General features: G+C 31.9%; 4 protein-coding genes across 21 annotated transcripts; 2 read left to right on the top strand and 2 right to left on the bottom strand.

Annotated features, from left to right (window-relative positions):
- Positions 1-309: 309 nt before the first annotated feature.
- On the top strand, positions 310-6,175 carry LOC107266667 (apoptosis-inducing factor 3). Of its 10 annotated transcripts, XM_025083834.1 has the most exons (11): positions 508-548; positions 639-698; positions 1,070-1,112; positions 1,909-2,048; positions 2,627-2,919; positions 2,993-3,329; positions 3,411-3,761; positions 3,833-4,035; positions 4,116-4,332; positions 4,418-4,694; positions 5,725-6,175. In XM_025083834.1, the coding sequence occupies exons 4-11, from the start codon at positions 1,973-1,975 to the stop codon at positions 5,882-5,884; spliced, it is 1,914 nt and encodes a 637-aa protein (XP_024939602.1). In that variant the 5' UTR covers positions 508-548; positions 639-698; positions 1,070-1,112; positions 1,909-1,972; the 3' UTR covers positions 5,885-6,175. The 10 variants fall into 10 exon arrangements, with proteins under 10 accessions (XP_015592863.1, XP_024939602.1, XP_015592861.1 ...); XM_015737377.2 differs by lacking the exon at positions 1,070-1,112 and having other exon boundaries at positions 310-548; positions 639-706; XM_015737380.2 differs by lacking the exons at positions 508-548; positions 639-698 and adding an exon at positions 5,009-5,034 and having other exon boundaries at positions 1,101-1,215.
- LOC107266680 lies at positions 6,168-7,166 on the bottom strand. 2 transcript variants are annotated; one of them, XM_015737412.2, is made up of 2 exons: positions 7,031-7,166; positions 6,168-6,514 (listed from the first exon to the last, which is right to left on the bottom strand). In XM_015737412.2, coding segments are annotated over exons 1-2 (258 nt in total). In that variant the 5' UTR covers positions 7,033-7,166; the 3' UTR covers positions 6,168-6,258. The 2 variants fall into 2 exon arrangements, with proteins under 2 accessions (XP_015592898.1, XP_015592897.1); XM_015737411.1 differs by lacking the exon at positions 7,031-7,166 and adding an exon at positions 6,775-6,962.
- LOC107266675 (glutathione synthetase) lies at positions 7,051-12,913 on the top strand. 3 transcript variants are annotated; one of them, XM_015737401.2, is made up of 6 exons: positions 7,051-7,511; positions 7,668-7,782; positions 8,883-9,148; positions 9,509-9,690; positions 9,773-10,179; positions 10,290-11,117. In XM_015737401.2, exons 3-6 carry the CDS (start codon positions 9,062-9,064, stop codon positions 10,712-10,714), a joined length of 1,101 nt encoding a protein of 366 aa, XP_015592887.1. In that variant the 5' UTR covers positions 7,051-7,511; positions 7,668-7,782; positions 8,883-9,061; the 3' UTR covers positions 10,715-11,117. The 3 variants fall into 3 exon arrangements, with proteins under 3 accessions (XP_015592887.1, XP_015592886.1, XP_015592883.1); XM_015737400.1 differs by lacking the exons at positions 8,883-9,148; positions 9,509-9,690; positions 9,773-10,179; positions 10,290-11,117 and adding exons at positions 11,807-12,026; positions 12,110-12,467; positions 12,560-12,913; XM_015737397.2 differs by having other exon boundaries at positions 8,883-9,690.
- Positions 12,914-12,921: 8 nt separating this feature from the next.
- Positions 12,922-17,739, bottom strand: LOC107266671 (bolA-like protein 2). 6 transcript variants are annotated; one of them, XM_015737390.2, is made up of 5 exons: positions 16,819-17,230; positions 16,610-16,747; positions 14,707-14,801; positions 13,370-14,608; positions 12,922-13,300 (listed from the first exon to the last, which is right to left on the bottom strand). In XM_015737390.2, the coding sequence occupies exons 4-5, from the start codon at positions 14,252-14,254 to the stop codon at positions 13,040-13,042; spliced, it is 1,146 nt and encodes a 381-aa protein (XP_015592876.1). In that variant the 5' UTR covers positions 14,255-14,608; positions 14,707-14,801; positions 16,610-16,747; positions 16,819-17,230; the 3' UTR covers positions 12,922-13,039. The 6 variants fall into 6 exon arrangements, with proteins under 6 accessions (XP_015592876.1, XP_015592877.1, XP_024939605.1 ...); XM_025083837.1 differs by lacking the exons at positions 12,922-13,300; positions 13,370-14,608; positions 14,707-14,801 and adding an exon at positions 17,337-17,738 and having other exon boundaries at positions 14,991-16,747; positions 16,819-17,055; positions 17,194-17,282; XM_015737391.2 differs by lacking the exons at positions 12,922-13,300; positions 16,610-16,747 and having other exon boundaries at positions 14,085-14,608; positions 16,819-17,640.

Genomic DNA, 17,739 nt, shown 5'->3' with positions numbered 1-17,739 from the left:
GCTTAGAATATTATATTTTTTAAATATGTATGCATAGGTTTGATAAATCCTATATTACATACAAAAACTTTGTTATGAAAGATCATTTAGAAATTAATGCAACTTTCGTCAATACTCTACGAACAAACCCCTTAACAATATTTTATTTATATATATGCTAAATTTTTTAATGACCCTAGTACATATCGCTTGATAATGAATAGTCAATTCATAATATAAATATTCTTCACAGATCAGATAATGTTTCACAGATTCTACTAATTTCAGACAATTAAATACTTATGATATCTATATGTAACTGTACTACGATCGGATATCGCGATATAAGGTATACTATATATAATACATAGTATACTATAAAGGTATTCTAGAGAAAAGTACTACAGTAATAGTAACTCGCGACCTCGTGAGTAATACTGTCCCAGATTGCTTTTGTGTACGTGTATGCACAGGAACTATGATTACTAAAGTTAAGGAGCTGCGTTACATAGTGGATTGAACCAAGGACCGTAAAGGAATTTGTAAAACTGCTGTTCTGCCGAAACTAAGTAAGAATTCTTTAAATCGGAGAACGCCTATTGTTAATCTAACGAGGCAGATGTTGTCGGGATAAGTTTATAATATTTCATATTTCATAGTTAAGCGAAACTTTGGTACGGATAGATGTTCCCTGGAGGTTCCACGTGAGAAAACAACTGGTACGACGGTAAAGTTCTTGTCTTTTTTATTTTTGAACTGCGATTAATAACATATACATATAATTTATATGATGATTGTTTATATTTTGTGTAGATTCTACATAATTGATGTAATCTAATTCAATCGTGTTTAATATTAAATTATGGAGAAAATTCCTTTACTTTCATAATAGTTTAATTTAGATAGTAAAACATTAATCTATGCGTTACTGTAACGATGAATTCATTTTTTCTACTGTAAATGATTCAATTTTTGATAAATGGATTTGTATTTTTTTATCGTTAAATTCTTGTGATACTTTATTGGGGCTTGGAGTGATTTCACAACGGCAAGGCTGAGGCCTCCCACTACACTTCCTTTCACTTTTAAGGAAATGTGGACAGCATTCTCCCAGTTTGGCTTCGGATATTGCGGTATAACAAGTGTATAGAGGATTTAAAAAAACAAGGTACCACGTGACTTTCGTTAAATAATTGGGAGACAAAAAGTTTTTATTTGGCCAAAATTTCCTTACATGTATGAACTTTTAAATACTTTAGTCCTATATACGTAAATAAGTCGCTACATTTTTAACACTTTATTTCCCATTAGTCATAATGTCCTGATTAGTCATCATATATTTAGAAGGAATTACTATTTGTACATCATATACACGGGTATTCGTAATTTTTCAATATATATCCAAAGGCATGATTGTTAACAAAATTTTAGTAATCACCTGTTGTGTTTACAGATTAATGAAATATTAAAAGTCACCTAACTACTTGATTAAATCTCTTGTAGACATATAAATAAATTATGTTATATTGATTATTATCATCCGTATAATTAGAAGCTATGTTAAATATATGTACTTCATATAAAAGTGAGTTTTCTAATTGTCACGTATATTATTATCAGTTGTATATGAGATAAGAACGAAGAGATAAGATACCTAAATGTCTAACAGTTATCGTTTTTTAATAAAAAGATAAAATCATATGACGAAAATGTCTTTGAGAGAATACAAATTGTTCTTCATCTGAAACTACGCGAAAGGTCCAACTAGATACAGTAGTTATAATATCGACAAACGTATGCTACCATACAGTTTATTCATAGTGAATAATTAAATTTATAAGGACAGTAAGGACAGTCACGTGGATCGATTTTATCATATATACTGTTCTCGTTTCTTGATGGTAGATGAAGTTTTGCGCATGTCCTCAGGATACGTACTTTCCATGTCACGGACGGTGTCAAAAACAACACATTGCTGAAAAATTTATGGACCATGGGTGCGAGTAATTGCAAAACTTTTTCCGTCAAGAATTCTCGCAATGCAGGAGCTAAAAACTCTGCGGCTAATGGTACGTTAAATTTAGTTATTTTTGATGATACTATTTTGTTTTTGACTATTTATGGTTAGGCCTTAATATCAGTATTTTGTAGCGGGATCTGCGTGATCGATTTGAAATGTTCTATTGCGTTTACTACTTTTCTATTATTTTTTAAGAATAATTGAGTACTGTGATAACTGACTGTAAGAGAAATATTTACCCTAGATACTTTTCGATACTATACCTTATCTTTTACATTTTTAAAAGTTATCTTCCTCAATCAATCGCACGTAGCACTTAGTATCTTCATATCTCATAGAACTCTTTTTGTTATACAGAAATGATTTATTATTAATATTTTTTTAATTAATGATTAACATTCGAAATGTCAGCTAGTCAGGACAATGATAAAGACCGAATTAAGCTGTCATGTAAAAAGTGTAATGAAGAGTCTGAATTGTATGAAAAGTTTAATATAGCAAATTGTTGTTGCTCTTGTAAGCTCTGATGAATGAATTAATTATGCTTTCGGAAAGATTTTTAATATACGTGTCATCCGTAATTATTTATGTAAATTATACATAATTATTTCCTTCTACGGTCTTCAGGTATATCAGAACGTGCCGACTACGTCGAGGGCGTCGTATGCAATGAGAAGGATATTAACGAAAATGAAATGAAAATGTTGCCTTTGGGAGACGACGGTGGTAAAATTTTGTTGATCAAACAAAAAGGCGAGTTACACGCAATTGGTACGAAATGTACGCATTATGGTGCTCTGATGCATACTGGTGCACTCGGTGAAGGAAGAGTTAGATGCCCTTGGCACGGAGCATGTTTCAATATAAAAACTGGAGACATAGAGGACTATCCTGGTTTGGATTCTTTACCCTGTTACCAGGTAATTTCTCAATTTAAATGTTATTAATTACACACTTTAAATATATAATAATATTATTACATCCCTGTAACAGGTAACGGTAAATAACAAAGGCCTTGTAAACGTACGTGCGAGACGCAAAGATTTGGAACTTAACAAACGAACCAAGACAATGTGTAAATTTGATGCTGCTAATAAAAAAATGGCCGTAATAATTGGTGGTGGTCCATCTGGAGCAACGTGTGCAGAAACTCTGCGACAGGAAGGTTTTACGGGTCGTATTGTAATGGTTTGCAAAGAACCAATATTACCCTATGATAGGTGCAAAGTGTCAAAGACTATGGATTTTGAACTTGAAAAGGCACTGTTGAGGCCGCAGTTGTTTTACGATGAAAATAAAATTGAAACTAAGCTCAATGTGGAGGCTACAGGTGCACGTTTATCATTGCTCTCTACATGGGAACATATTTAATCAATGAAACATTTTTCAAATGTAAATTATATTCTTGCAGCTCTAGACACCAATGCTAATATCGTAAAATTGAGTAGCAACGAGGAATTGAAATACGATTATTTATACATCGCTACAGGAAGTAAAGCTAGAAAACCTGACGTGCCAGGTGCTGATCTGGCTAACATATTTGTCATGAGGAACCATGCGGATTCTGTTGGAATTGTTTCACAACTCTCTCTAGAAAAACATGTAGTAGTACTTGGATTAAGTTTTATTGGAATGGAAGCTGCTGCTTATTGCATTGGAAAAGTTGCATCCGTTACGGTCGTAGGACGAGACACTGTTCCGTTTAGGGCTGTTTTCGGACCAGAAATCGGTGAAAGAGCTAAACGGGAGCATGAACTAAAAGGTTAGTTATACAACTTTTTTGAGATAAGTTTACAGATATATTTTTTTACGCAATAATGTTTCTTTGCACAGGAGTGAAATTCATATTTGGCACGAATATTGCGAAGTTTATACCGAATGAAGATGATACTGCTGTAAAAGAAATTGAATTACTGAATGGCACTGTTCTTCCTGCTGATATTGCTATTATGGGCATTGGTTCCACTTTCTTTACGGAATGGCTTAAGGATTCTTCCTTGGAAATGAAAGAGGACGGTAGCATAGTGACGGATCAGGTATTTTAATTTAAAAATTTAATTTGTAAACAAAATAAAACTTGATCTACATTTAACGCTATTGTTTGGAATATTTCTAGTATTTAAAAACAAACATAGAAAATGTTTATGCTGGTGGAGACATAGTGTACGCACCGGTATATAGTTCTAATAATGAACGAGCAGCTATTGGTCATTATCCTCTTGCCCATTACCACGGAAAAATAGCCGCACAAAATATTTGTGGAAAACTTACACCCCTAAAAGCCGTTCCATTCTTCTGGACGACGTTATTCGGCAAGAGTTACCGCTACGCGGGTAAATTGAATTCTGCGTATACATTAAGCTAATAATATTGTTTTGTTCAAATTATATTATTTGTAAGTATTAACTACTGTTATAGGTTACGGTAAAGCTGACAAAATCAAAATTCATGGTTCCCTTGATGACTTAAAATTTTTCACCTATTACTTCAAAGATGGCAAGGTCATAGCTATGAGCAGTGTGGGAAGAGATCCCATAGTGGCGGATTTCGCTAATTTACTTTACGAAGGTCGAGCGCTGACTGAAGAAGAAGTAGAAAAAGATCCCGTTGCATGGATGAGGCATAAACCCAAGGATTTTATTAAGAAAGATACTTCCTCTGAAAAATCCAATGCACCGGTGCCTGATATTAAATCGTAAGCGTTAAATGTTATGCATATTTCGTATTGAGAAATAACGGTAGCATACAATTTTTGATTGATGGTTTACACTATTTCTAAGGAAAGCAGTAAAGTTTGTGACAACAATTTAAAAAGAATGGGTTGTGTGAACAATGAATTATGCTATCTTTATTCTCATAAACAGAGTATTTTTTATATTATCGCGCATGTATTTACTACAGTATTATTGTTTTAAAAGTAATATAGTGTTCTATTTTACTAAAATATTACCATGCATATGAAATACGTATTGAAAACGCATAATAGAAATAATTTTCTTTCTTTATAAGATTTACACCCAGACCTGATGATAAAGGTAAAATAATACATTAATGTTGAATAATTTCTAAATATTTAATAATGTATAATTATACGGAAATATAATAGATAGGTAGTTCCATTACGACAATCAAATTCAAATTATGTAAATGATACATGCAAATTTTATCAACAAATTCTTTGAGATATATTTTATTGGATTATCTTATTAAATCAAACTCACGCCCAATAATTCGCTCAGACAGAAGTTATCTGGAACCTGTGATCTCTGTCCATATTAACGTGTGTTCTCACAATAAGCATACAAATTTTCAGTTCACTAAATAATTAGTGACTGAAAAATAAAGACGAATGTACATTCTCTGGAATTTCAACCCGCTGTCATTTATTTATAATAACAGAACTATATCAGTTTTCTGAATAAAACGAAATATTTTTCTTAATCTGGGAGTAGGCTACAATAAATGGAATTAGTTACAAATGAATACTTATTGACATTTATTTTTGTCAACTATCTATTACTGCGAAGCTTTACTGTATACTTCATTGAAATAAAATAAGATGTATGAATATAAGTGGTTAGACTTTCATAAGGTTGGACTTACATTTTATTTTTTATTTTCTCATACATATGCACACATAATCATTAAATTACAATTTATATCAATATGATTTCAATAGAATTAGAAGCATTATTTTTGATCCTGATTGCTAATGAACCTTCCAGGGACAAGGGATATTTTGGAAATCAACAAGGAAGGTCATATCATACATTAGCACTAGTTCGACCACTGGTGTATGATATAAGACAAACAAGGACAAAAATATTTAATTACAGAAATTGTCTGAAATATTTAAGATACTTTCATATAACAAGAATGCTTTAATTCAAATTATCAATAATCCCACAATTTGTAATTGCTACAATATAATTTTTTCTTATTTTAATACAATATCTTCATGGTATAATAGTGTAATGTATAAAAGTAAATTGATTATCTATATTATTAGAATTTACTTTGTATACTTCTTATGTCAATTATTATTTTCAGTAATATAAAACAATATGTGCGATCAATAATCAGTGATGAGTCTTCTGAGGATTAAGTAATGGCAAGGACTCAATTGTATGTAATGAAAAAGAGGAGAAATAGAACAAATACTTCTATGTACTATGATTTAATATTGTATTTATTTCATACCACATAAATAAACTATTTTTATTATGTTGTAACAAAGTACCTCTTCAATATCATGTTCTTCATTCCCATGCATCTTTTACTTTCAAGTGATTCAAATGGTCTGCTAAGGTAACAGTCTTGCAGAATTTTTGAAGCCTTGCTTGTCTAAATTTGGTCATTTGATTGTTCTCTTTCAAATCATGCATATGTCCAATTGACTGTTCAACAGTCAAGTATGGATGCCTTAGGTAGAACATATTCTTTTCTTCAATTTCCAGTTCCTGCTTCATTTTCCTAAGTGCTGGGAGGGTTACTTTCTTTACCAAACGGTATTTCCTACATAAAACATTACACTCATATATTATTTAACTCCATATAGTAGAAGGGTTCAAATATACAGTGTTTATAAAATGTAATGTTCTACAGATTTAAAAAGTCAAGAAAAATTGTTTAATCTAAATAATAAAACTATTTTATAATGAAATATAGGGCGACAGTATAAATATTTTCATTTATAATATTCTAATTTTCATAACAAAATACTACGAGGTTATGAAGTTTCAGATTCTGTATGTATAATACGCAATTATCATTACCCTCTAAATATGTGCCCTTTTGGCAGCTTGACTTTCCACAATATAGATGATAAATGCATTTTCTTTAGTAGATTGCACTTTAAAATAATTAAGAGAAATTCTATGCTTATTATTAGCAGTAGGAATCCACCTTGTTGCACATAAAGTTTATGGATGATACGCGCTAGTTCTGTGGCCGGTAGTGCACACTAGAGCCATAAGTGAATGAAAATTTATATAAATGGACCGGTTACTTATTTGCTAGTATTATACGTACATTTGTAAATGATAGTTGACAGACTGTAAACTGCTGTAAACCTTAATTCCGAAAAATATTTGTGGGTGTTATAAAGCCAAAAATTCGTGTAGACAAATTATCATAGTTAGTACGATATATTACTTAAAATAAAAACTTACACGGAGGTTAGGAAATCATGATATTTTTATCTTTTCAACGAATTGTAATACCCAAAGCATTTACTTTTGCGAATTTAAATGTGTTTAGCAGTATTGGTACTGTTGTTATTAATTCACCAAAAAATGTTATGTATTCAACTAACCGATCATTTGGCAATGGCTTGCAATTCCCATATAATACTTTATCGCAAAATAGGCTGCAAATACATTATATTAACCAAATGAGAATGTTAAGTGGTATGAAAGGTATTCAAGAAAATATATCCGTACTTCAAATGAAAAAGCGACCCTTAAGAAAAAAACGACCAGTTGTCGAAGACGAAGAAAGACCTTTGCCTGGTGTATGTATATCTTGATTAATTTTTTAAAATTAATCAATAAAATTTGATTAAATCAATTCAAACTTTGCTTTATATGAGTGGAATTAAAAGTTGTAGCTAACACTTATACACTTGTGTAAATTTGTTATATGCTACAAAAATCATTTTCTTTTTTAGTTTTGGAATGTAAAAGCTGTGGCTACTGCTGAAGAATATAATTTGGAAGAACTTATGGATGGTCTTTTAGAGCAGAATTTATATATACCAAGAAAAATATGTACCACATCTAACTGTAAGTCATTTTAATATTTATTTTATATATTTCCACACACAATTCCTAATTTTTATTAACTAACAATAAAATGATATTAAAATGCTTAATCTTCAAAAGTTTATATATGTTAACAATATTTGTTAATTGTATAAGCCATTTCATAAAATATGATTTATGAACAGATTTATATAATCCTATAATATCATTGGAGATATTTATAACATACAATTTTCTTAAATATGTATGTTATAACTAAAAACATTTATTACATCATATAACAATTTCATGTGTCCTATATATAATCAAAATTATTTAGGCGATTTCGTTAAAAATATGATCTGTAAAATGTTATATAATCCTATATACAACTCAAAGTGTAATGATATGTGATGAAGAAACAAATAATCTTGGATCACAGCACCGAAAATCATTTTTTAAAATATATATTTAATTTTTCTGTTTGTATCTTGATCCATTTTCTCATTGGTAACTATAGATGTATCTGTACCAACCATGTGTTCATCATCAAACTACTTTCGTAAATCGTATTTACATTATTCGGGAATCTACCTTGGACGTAATTAATCGTAAATATCTCTTCTGACTCATAAATATAATAGTCAATCGCGAGACTAATTACTTTCCGCGATTTTGTGATTAGGCACGTGTTTAAATGCCGGTTCCAGGAAAATCAATATCAAGTCTTAGTCAGACCCTGTGTCTAGTAACAAGCAGCATCATTTTTCTGATCAAGTTTCACTATTAAAAGTATGCTAACTTACAAGATTCTAAAATTTACTCAATAAATTATACGCGTAAAGATTAATTTTTCCTAGTTGTGTTTCACATACATATTAAAATTTAAATATAATAAATTTAAGACCAATTTTAAAATCTATTTTTTAAATATATTTTGTAGAATTTTTAAATAAATTACAGTATAATAATAAAATACTGATTTTATAATGTTATCACGATCTGAAATGTGTTGAAGACATTTTGAATATCACAACATTCCTGTGTCTTACTTGGAAAAAGATATTGTTATTTAATCTTTGATAATAGCACTGGAGCCATAAAATTTAATTATTTTGTGTGCTGAATAATTCCATTCGTAGGATCCATGCAATTTCTGAAACATCAGTGTTAACTCTAATTAAGCAACAAACTACATAAACAGTACTAAACAAGTGGAAGAACTTAAGAAGAATAATAAGAAGCAAACTAAGAAACTATTTATTCATTCACTATTTCAAGAGAATCTGATAATACAGTGTGTGATACAAGAAACGTTATCATGGATCTGTGTATTCCGTTGCCACTGCCCAATGAAGAATTGGAAGATATAATTGACAAGGCCAAGGACTGGGCATTGATGCATGGTGTATGTATGCGTTCAAAGGTGAAGTTTAATAGAGACGCTCTACAATTTGCACCGTTTGTTTTGATACCTTCCTCCTTTCCTCGTAAGGAATTTGAGAATGCATGTAGCATACAGATAATTTTAAACAGACTAATGCATCAAGTGGCTCACGACTATGACTTTTTAAAAGAAACTCTACAAGAAACAATTGAAGTTGATACCTTTACAAGGAAGCTTTTTGATATCTACGAGACTGTATATAAAGAAGGATTTACACAAAAAATATCACTGGGTTTACTTAGATCTGATCTTATGTTGGATACAAGTTGTCCAAAGCCAAAAACTTGTAACAATCATCAACCTTACTGCTGTTGGAAACAGGTGGAAATTAATACAATAGCGTCAGGATTTGGCTGGCTAGGTCCTGCTGCAACAAATCTTCATAAATTTATACTGCAAGAACTTGGAGTTCCAGAAAAAATAAAAAATCTTCCTGATAATAATGCCCTACAAGGAATTTGTACAGGAATGATAGAAGCTTGGAAGATATACAATGACCAAAAGTAAGTGAAAAGTAAATAATTTCAGATGAATAAAATTTGCTACATTTTGTATAATACTTATTCATAATCATAATATTTACAGAGCAGTTATTTTATTCGTCATAGAAGATGTTACATATAATATTTGTGACCAGCGTTTCCATGAATTTGAAATCAGAAGATTAAACCCTGACATCAAGGTGATTAGGCGAAATTTAACACAGCTAGCTGCCGGAGCGAAACTAGGGCAGAATAAGGAATTGTTAATGGATGGCTATACCATAGCAGTAGTATACTATAGAAGTGGCTATGAGCCAGGACAGTATTACAGCAAAAACGAATGGGATGCTAGATTGCTAATAGAGAGATCATTAGCAATTAAATGTCCTTCTATTCAATATCATTTAGCAGGAGCAAAAAAAGTTCAGCAGGCATTAGCGAAACCAGAAGCCGTGACGAGATTTCTTAGAGATGAAAAAACTATTGAACGTGTCAAGGAAATCTTCACTGGTAATTATAAATCTTTGTTAAATCTTATAAACTTAAACTAATTGTTACATGAGACTTATAAATATCTATACTAATGATAAAACATCATAATCAGTTTTAATTTTTTTCAGGCTTATACTCTTTAAATTTTGATGAACATGGTGATGCAGCCGTAGAAATGGGTATTGCAAATCCTAAAAAATTTGTCCTTAAACCCCAACGTGAAGGTGGCTGCAATAATATTTATGGAATGAACGTGAGGAGCTTTCTTGAATCCACGAAAAATAAACAGGAACGCGTTGCATGGATTCTCATGGACAGAATCGATCCACCTTTGCAAATAAATTATCAAATTAGACCAGGCAGTGATACAGATACTGAATTAAAGGAATTAGTTTCAGAGTTAGGTATTTTTGGTGTCATTATAGGGGATGAGAAAACTGTATTAATAAACAGACAAGTGGGACATATGTTGAGAACAAAAATAGCTACTGCTGATGAAGGAGGCGTAGCAAGTGGTTTAGGTGCATGTGATAGCCCCTATCTGATTGACTGATTTATTAGATCTTCCAATCGAACATACATTACGTGAAGCATTTTATGTATTTAAAAACTAATCATCAACTAATACTTTATACGGTTTAGGAAGTATTTATACCACACTGGGTAATTATTAAATCGCCGCACCGTACACCTTTGCAAAATTATATGGTGTACTACATTTTATAATTTTACAAAATTCTGTACTCATTATTTTCTTCTTATATTAAGTAAAATGAAATTTGATTTCTTTTGGACGGATATTACCGCTTTTAATTATAAAAAGATGATAAAGGAGCTCCAAATTTCTAAATCGTAATTCCAAAATAGCTGTTATGTTCCATTTTTTTACATGTAATAATAGTGTCGATTTTTGTCGTCAATAATATTATTATACTACTCATTGTAATTAATTCAAAGCGATATTTTTATACTTTTTTTCTAAATAAAAATAGTATATGTAATGTAACGTGGCGTTACAGAGCTAGAGGGGATACCACCTAGGAATGACCGAAAAATAAATAAATAGGACTTATCAGGTCTGACAGTGGGTTCAATAGCACATTGATAAGTGCTCGACTTGGCAGTCCGAAGGTATCGGGTTCGAATCCCGATCAGAACTCCTAATTTTTCGGAAATTCCTAGCCCTCTAGTGCTCCCTGGCTGCTCTATGGATAAAAAATTGATTATAGCGGGGACAAGCCGAGCCGGGCACCCCGTTATAGTAAATATAGAAAACACTTCTCTTAATCAAGATTGATGTAGTTTTATATATTTAAGCACACAGTACAGTTAAGTTTGTATACTTGAGAAATTGTATTTACTTAGTACAGTACACAGTACATCTTTAAGTTCGGAACAATAAACTACTTTTATACAGTTTCCATCTAAGTACTCAAAAATGCAAAATTTTGTATGTATTTAACAAAGTCAATAAATGTCGACCGTACAAAATGTTTCTTCATTGTTTTTTTTAATACAATACCGCGGCACCTTAATTTTTAAAAAATGTGACGTTACTAACACCCTTGCAAATAATCGTATAGATGTACATATACTATCTATAATCAGTAGTGATAAAGTAATTGAATAATACTTTGTTTTACAGCACTAGCAGATGTTATACACGCTATAGCAAAGTATGAGGTGGGACATGAGCCACGTGAAATTTATTTTTTCCGTGAGGGTGCAGTAGTAATGTGGAATATTACTGAATTGGAAAGTGGAAATCTCTTGCAATTTTTAAAAGCATACGAAGATTGTAGTTATTCTGACAGTATGGTGCACGCAGAGAGCGAATTAATGTCATACACATATACGGACGCGGGGTAAGTGGACATGCTATATATAACTGAATAAAAAATAGTCACATTATATGTATATTAATAAATTAAATTGTGAACTCTTGTAGAAAGAAGAGTCATTTACAGGATGGAATTATTATACTAGCAGCAGATGCAACAGATCTGGACAAGTACACATTTTCGAATGCCATAGTACAATCTGTTAAATTAGGAATCTGGGAAACTTCATTGGACCGCTACGTGAACTCCATCGAATTCATAACAGAAGATTTAAAGGCTGGGAGAAAAATAAGAATGAGTCGCGAGGAAGTACTGAGAAAACAAGGAGAATTATTTGCTTTGAGACATTTGATCAACTTGAGTTCAGATTTACTGGATACACCAGACTTCTATTGGGAACGGGAGGAGCTGGAGAATCTCTATCAACAGACTTGCAGTTACTTTAGTATCTCCAAACGTACAAGAGTAAGTTCTCTATGAATTTAAATAATTTCAAGATATACTTAATTATACATGCTTTAAATAGTACACTAGTATTTATTAAATTGGATTTACAGGTAATGAACGAGAAACTTAATCATTGTGTTGAATTGGTTGAACTATTATCTTCGCATTTGAGTGATCGCCATCATGTTCGTTTGGAGTGGATGATAATTATATTGATTATGGTTGAGGTGGTGTTCGAAACGATACACTATATTGACAGATACTTTGGCAAGAAGGGCGATAGCAATGCACTGGCGATGTAAAGATGCTCAAGGATGAAGCTCGTGATTAAATGGATGAATATTTGTTTTAAAATGAGAATTTAGTAGTTGACTCTTACAACACTGTGTATATAAAACATAATTATAAAAGTAGTGCCATAAGTTGTTTGCATTGGGTTAAATATTATTAGACATCAGAATGAATCATTTTGTTCTTGTTTCCAAAACCATAATTTTATTATCACCTTTTTACATTCCTAGTATATTGAAATTAAAGATTACTTGGTACACAGCAGTTATATTTAGTCATAGAATTTAATGATTATTCATTTAGCTATGAATCTCGACTCCAGGACCTCCTAAAGTCGTTAACTGTACTGTGTAGCCATCAGATGACAATTTTTCGGAGAAATTGGCAATAACATTTTCCGATGTGTCTGGCATTAATAGAACATAAGCGCATCCTCCACCTCCGGCTCCCGAGAGTTTTGCAGAAAGATTAAAACGTCGCGCCTCCATACATATTTTATCTAAAGATGGATGTGAGACATTACAAGCAACTAATAAGCCTTGGTTTATCTCAATAAGACTCTGAAAATTAAGTAAAAAAGAATTTGAGAACATAAGAATACTAACAATAAAATAAAATATATAATTTACCATCAATTTCTTGTATCCCTCATAAAGATCACTATGATCATCAGGTAGATCATGAATTTGTCTTATGATTTTTACTGCTTCCTTTGAGACATTATCTATGGAATCAAAGATAGGATGAAAAATGTCTGGATACTTTTCTTTCAGGTTCCGCAGACGTTCTATCAAGACTTTAGTACTTCTTTGAACTTTCGTATCAATGACCAGGACTCTCATCTTCTTAGAGGTGATTATTGGTACAGGTTCTTCTCCTTTGCGAAACTCAACAAATGATCCATAGGTGCAAATTGTGTTGTCAATGCCAGATGGAGTATGGTGCATTATTTTTTCACAATTGAAAGCATAATTCGAAATTTTTTCTAACAATTTTTCATCTAAGATACGGTTTTGACTATTCTGCAGATGCGACCAGTGTATGAAACATGCTGCAAGGCAGACTGAAAACGATGCAGAACTACCAAGTCCGGCTCCGATAGGTAATACACCATCTAAGTGTAATTTGAAAGGCTTTAGCGTCAGAGCTTGTGCTTGAGATACAGAAATAAGTAAATAAAAAATAGATTCTAAGGTAGATTGTTGTTGGAGATTTACATATCCAATTTTCTCCACAAATTTTTGTACGTGAGCATAAAGCGTCTCGTGAGTGTCAATGGATTGTGTTGTTTCAGAGCCAAAAAAAAATTCTTGTATTTGATTCAATTGCACATTTAACAGTAAATTAGATTTTGGTATCGATAATTGGATGTTCAATTGGTCATGGGGTAATTCTATAAACTGCAATGTCGTTCGTAAATTTACAGTACCTGCCACAGCTGTTTTACCATAAACCACCGCGTGCTCGCCGTACAATATAATTTTTCCTGGGGCGGAGACTTTAAACTCAATCATCTTTTTCCGTTGTTATAATTTGCAGTATTTTAATTGTGTGATATTTGATATCATATCATTTATGTTGATGTATTACCTTATCAATTAACGAACTTTTTGCATCGGAATGAATTGATTGAAGGTGAGATAGCGTTCTAATTAAGAATAAAATAACTATACTTATGTACGAAGAATAACTGCAGATTGGTAAATTTGATGTAAAATCAATTAATACTGATTTGTATTGCCCATTAGATTTTAACATTGAAAAGTTCACCCTAAGCCTTTTGCTTTTCCCACTGTTCAGGCGTCAAAGTTTTTTGGGAAAATGCATGAATTTCCTTCAGCTCTTCTTCCAGTACAGAATTCACGAGTCTGTAATTATAAATAGTACATTTTTTACAAGTTTTAATACTTCTTGTTTTTTTAACGTTCAAAATAAATTTTAAAAATTATCCACAATAGTATTATACCTATGACGCTGTAGCAGTGGTTTGCCAGTAAACTTATCAGAGACAATAACTACAGAAAACTTAGCACCGCATCCATCCGATTGATCCTCGACCTCCTGAAACAAATAAAGTTCAAACCACATATAAGATAACAATTTAATGATTACAATTAAACAATGTTATTAATTTGAAGTTTCTTACAATGAGCAATTCGATTTGGTACAAATAGGACAGACATATGGCCCAGATGATATAGAAAAGTAAAGTTGGTTCACACAGGATAACAAAGATCAAACTCATTTCCATGTGAAAGAAATATCTTTTATTCATGAAAAGGAGCCACAAAGCATCTCATACAAAAATCACACAGCACACAAGATACAAAATTAGTTTGATTTAATTTTTTCCATTGGATATTGTTTCCCTATACAAAATTGTTTATAATTAAAATAAAGAAAGAATATTATGAAATGGCCACATGAGTAAACTGATATTAAAAGTGGAAACAGATCAGGGTATCGTTTAGGGGGTTTTACCAAAACACATAGCATTGATAAAACTACTGTGCCTAGCATCGATAGACGAAATAATCCTACTACAGCAAATTGTCTATAATTTTTACACACATATATTACACTTAATTTTTTATCACATTCGTCCTTTAGTTCTACAGAAGTTGTAATCCTACATAAGTTTGGGAATACCCATGTTGTGGAAATTGCATATAATAGAGTAATTGCTATATAAGCAATATATAAGCCATCATTTATGAGAAGAGGAAGCATACTGAAGGTAGATATTAACAGAAACCAGAAACATGGCAGTGGATCATTATGAAAGTTTAAAAGGATTGGTATAGCTACAAGGAGAATAGACTTTTCATGAACTTGAAAGGAAAATAAAAAGAAACCCAATGATGAATTAACAAGGGATATTATAAATTTGTTCCTTAATGGTCTAAAGAAAAGATTCATGGAAGATGGCAGAACTGCTAACAATGTTGCTGCTCCACAAATTTGTGCTAATTGTGCATTATTTAATGCATTGCGCAATTTGTAAATCACATTTATTGCGCACCACACATTTGCCACTTTATCCTCAAAAACCCCTCTAGCAATTGGAAACAGTCGAAATATTACATTTAAAAACGTTTCTCTATCCTGAAAGAATGGTACCCAGATGATCGCAAATGTTAACAGTACTGTTAATGAAACACAAAACAAAGTGATAATACAAGACTTTAGTGTCTTATTTCTACCTGGCACGTTATTGCCAAGTATATAGAAGAAAATTGGAAGAGCATGATATAATTCCATTTGCTTGTAATTTAACGCGAGTACAAATAAAAATGATCCAAAAATAAGACGATTACGCAACAGAGCTGTAACTGCAGCAACAAAGAATCCAAGAGATGCACAATTATATTGAAAATGACCATGGTCTATCAATATTAAACCAGGATATATAAGAATCGTTGCTAGATGAAAATCATGTTTTCTAAAATCAAACAAATTTTTTTCATCCAACTGTATCGCTTTTAATTCTTGTATTTTTAGACCAGAAATAAACCACAGCATAGCTGGTAGATATGTTATTGATTCTGCCCAAAGTACAGATAGTCTCATAAAATATTTATGACTTTCAGATTCATAGCCACGAGATGTCCTTAACTGTACAAAATCAGAATTTGTAACATTGGCAATGTAACCTAATAGCAAACTATGATACGCTGTTAATGGAGGATAGTCCAGACCCCAATATTGTAGATCATTGTCTGTGGTATTAGTATACCACCATTTGATGGGAAGATTTAATGTAATTTCTTGCCAATGACGTTGGGCCTCGTAATCTCCAAACATAGGAGGTTTCCCTTGACCGCTGTAAGGATGATAGGTCACACAACATCTCAAGAGAAGCACTATACCCATAATAACAAGGATCCTTATTGTTGCAGTCATGTTTGCACAATAACGACTTCGGGATATTATCCGTTTAATTTTGTATTCACTAGTCATCACTGAAATTCTAACTCTTGAACATTTCAATGAGATATCCTGATAAGCTGTAAAAGGTAATGTTACCATGCAATAAAATTATAGGATACATTGCTATACATAGAATATATAAGCTTACCAAGTGCAAAGGCTCCAGTTCTTTGATTAACTTGTTCCTGATGTATTCTTCAGTATATGGCATATTAAATTATGATTTATTTGACAAAAAAATCTGTTATTTTAGGAGGTTTCTCATGTACAAAGTTTTGAGTAAACTAACTACAGCTTTGCCATCGTGGCATAGAAAATTTGTTCCATAGATAACACATTGAGTAGTCAGTATCTTGAGCCCGTAAATTTCAATACGGGTAAGACCCTGTATTAAAATAGAGAGTGATAGTGGAAAAATGTATCGGTATGAAAAGTGAGGACGAGTCTTCGAGATTAAAACGTATAAAACATATTATCTATACATGACGATAGCAATAATCTCCTATGTAGGATAAACATGTACATGTATTAGAATCTCTTGCCAGTCGAACCAGAGATGAGTAGAAAAATGGCCAATGCCCAGTGGGCCGATTTTCTTGAAACCAATTTTACCTGTAATGATTCAGCCGGACACTTTTAACTATTATAACTTTTCTCTGTACTAACCGTTTGGTGGTGATTGGTAGTCTAATTAAAAAGTTTGGTAGTCAAATACTTTTTCTGGAATATTAAAAACAAATTTTAGCGAGAAGTTAGCTAGACTTATTTATTAACCGATTTTGTTTAATAAGGGGGTAAATCGATGCGAAATCGTTTGGTGGTTACGAATAACTTAGTTAAAATGTTTGGTGGTCATTAGTGCTGCCCAAAATTGTAAAAAATAATTAGGGCAACGCCAGTGGCTTGCGAGATTGGATGTGTTCCGAAATCAATTTCAGCAACTCACAACACCACCATTAATGCACTGCAGCTTTATGGAACTCCAGTGCAGTACTGCCTGTTAGGTTAGGTGACTGTCAGTTACTGAAACTCATTTCGGAACACACCAAACGATTAGTACAGAAAAAAA

The sequence above is a fragment of the Cephus cinctus genome, unplaced genomic scaffold, assembly GCF_000341935.2.
Source record: "Cephus cinctus unplaced genomic scaffold, Ccin1 Ccin1_scaffold0330, whole genome shotgun sequence".
Taxonomy (NCBI): domain Eukaryota; kingdom Metazoa; phylum Arthropoda; class Insecta; order Hymenoptera; family Cephidae; genus Cephus; species Cephus cinctus.
This window is presented reverse-complemented; position numbering and strand designations above follow the sequence as displayed.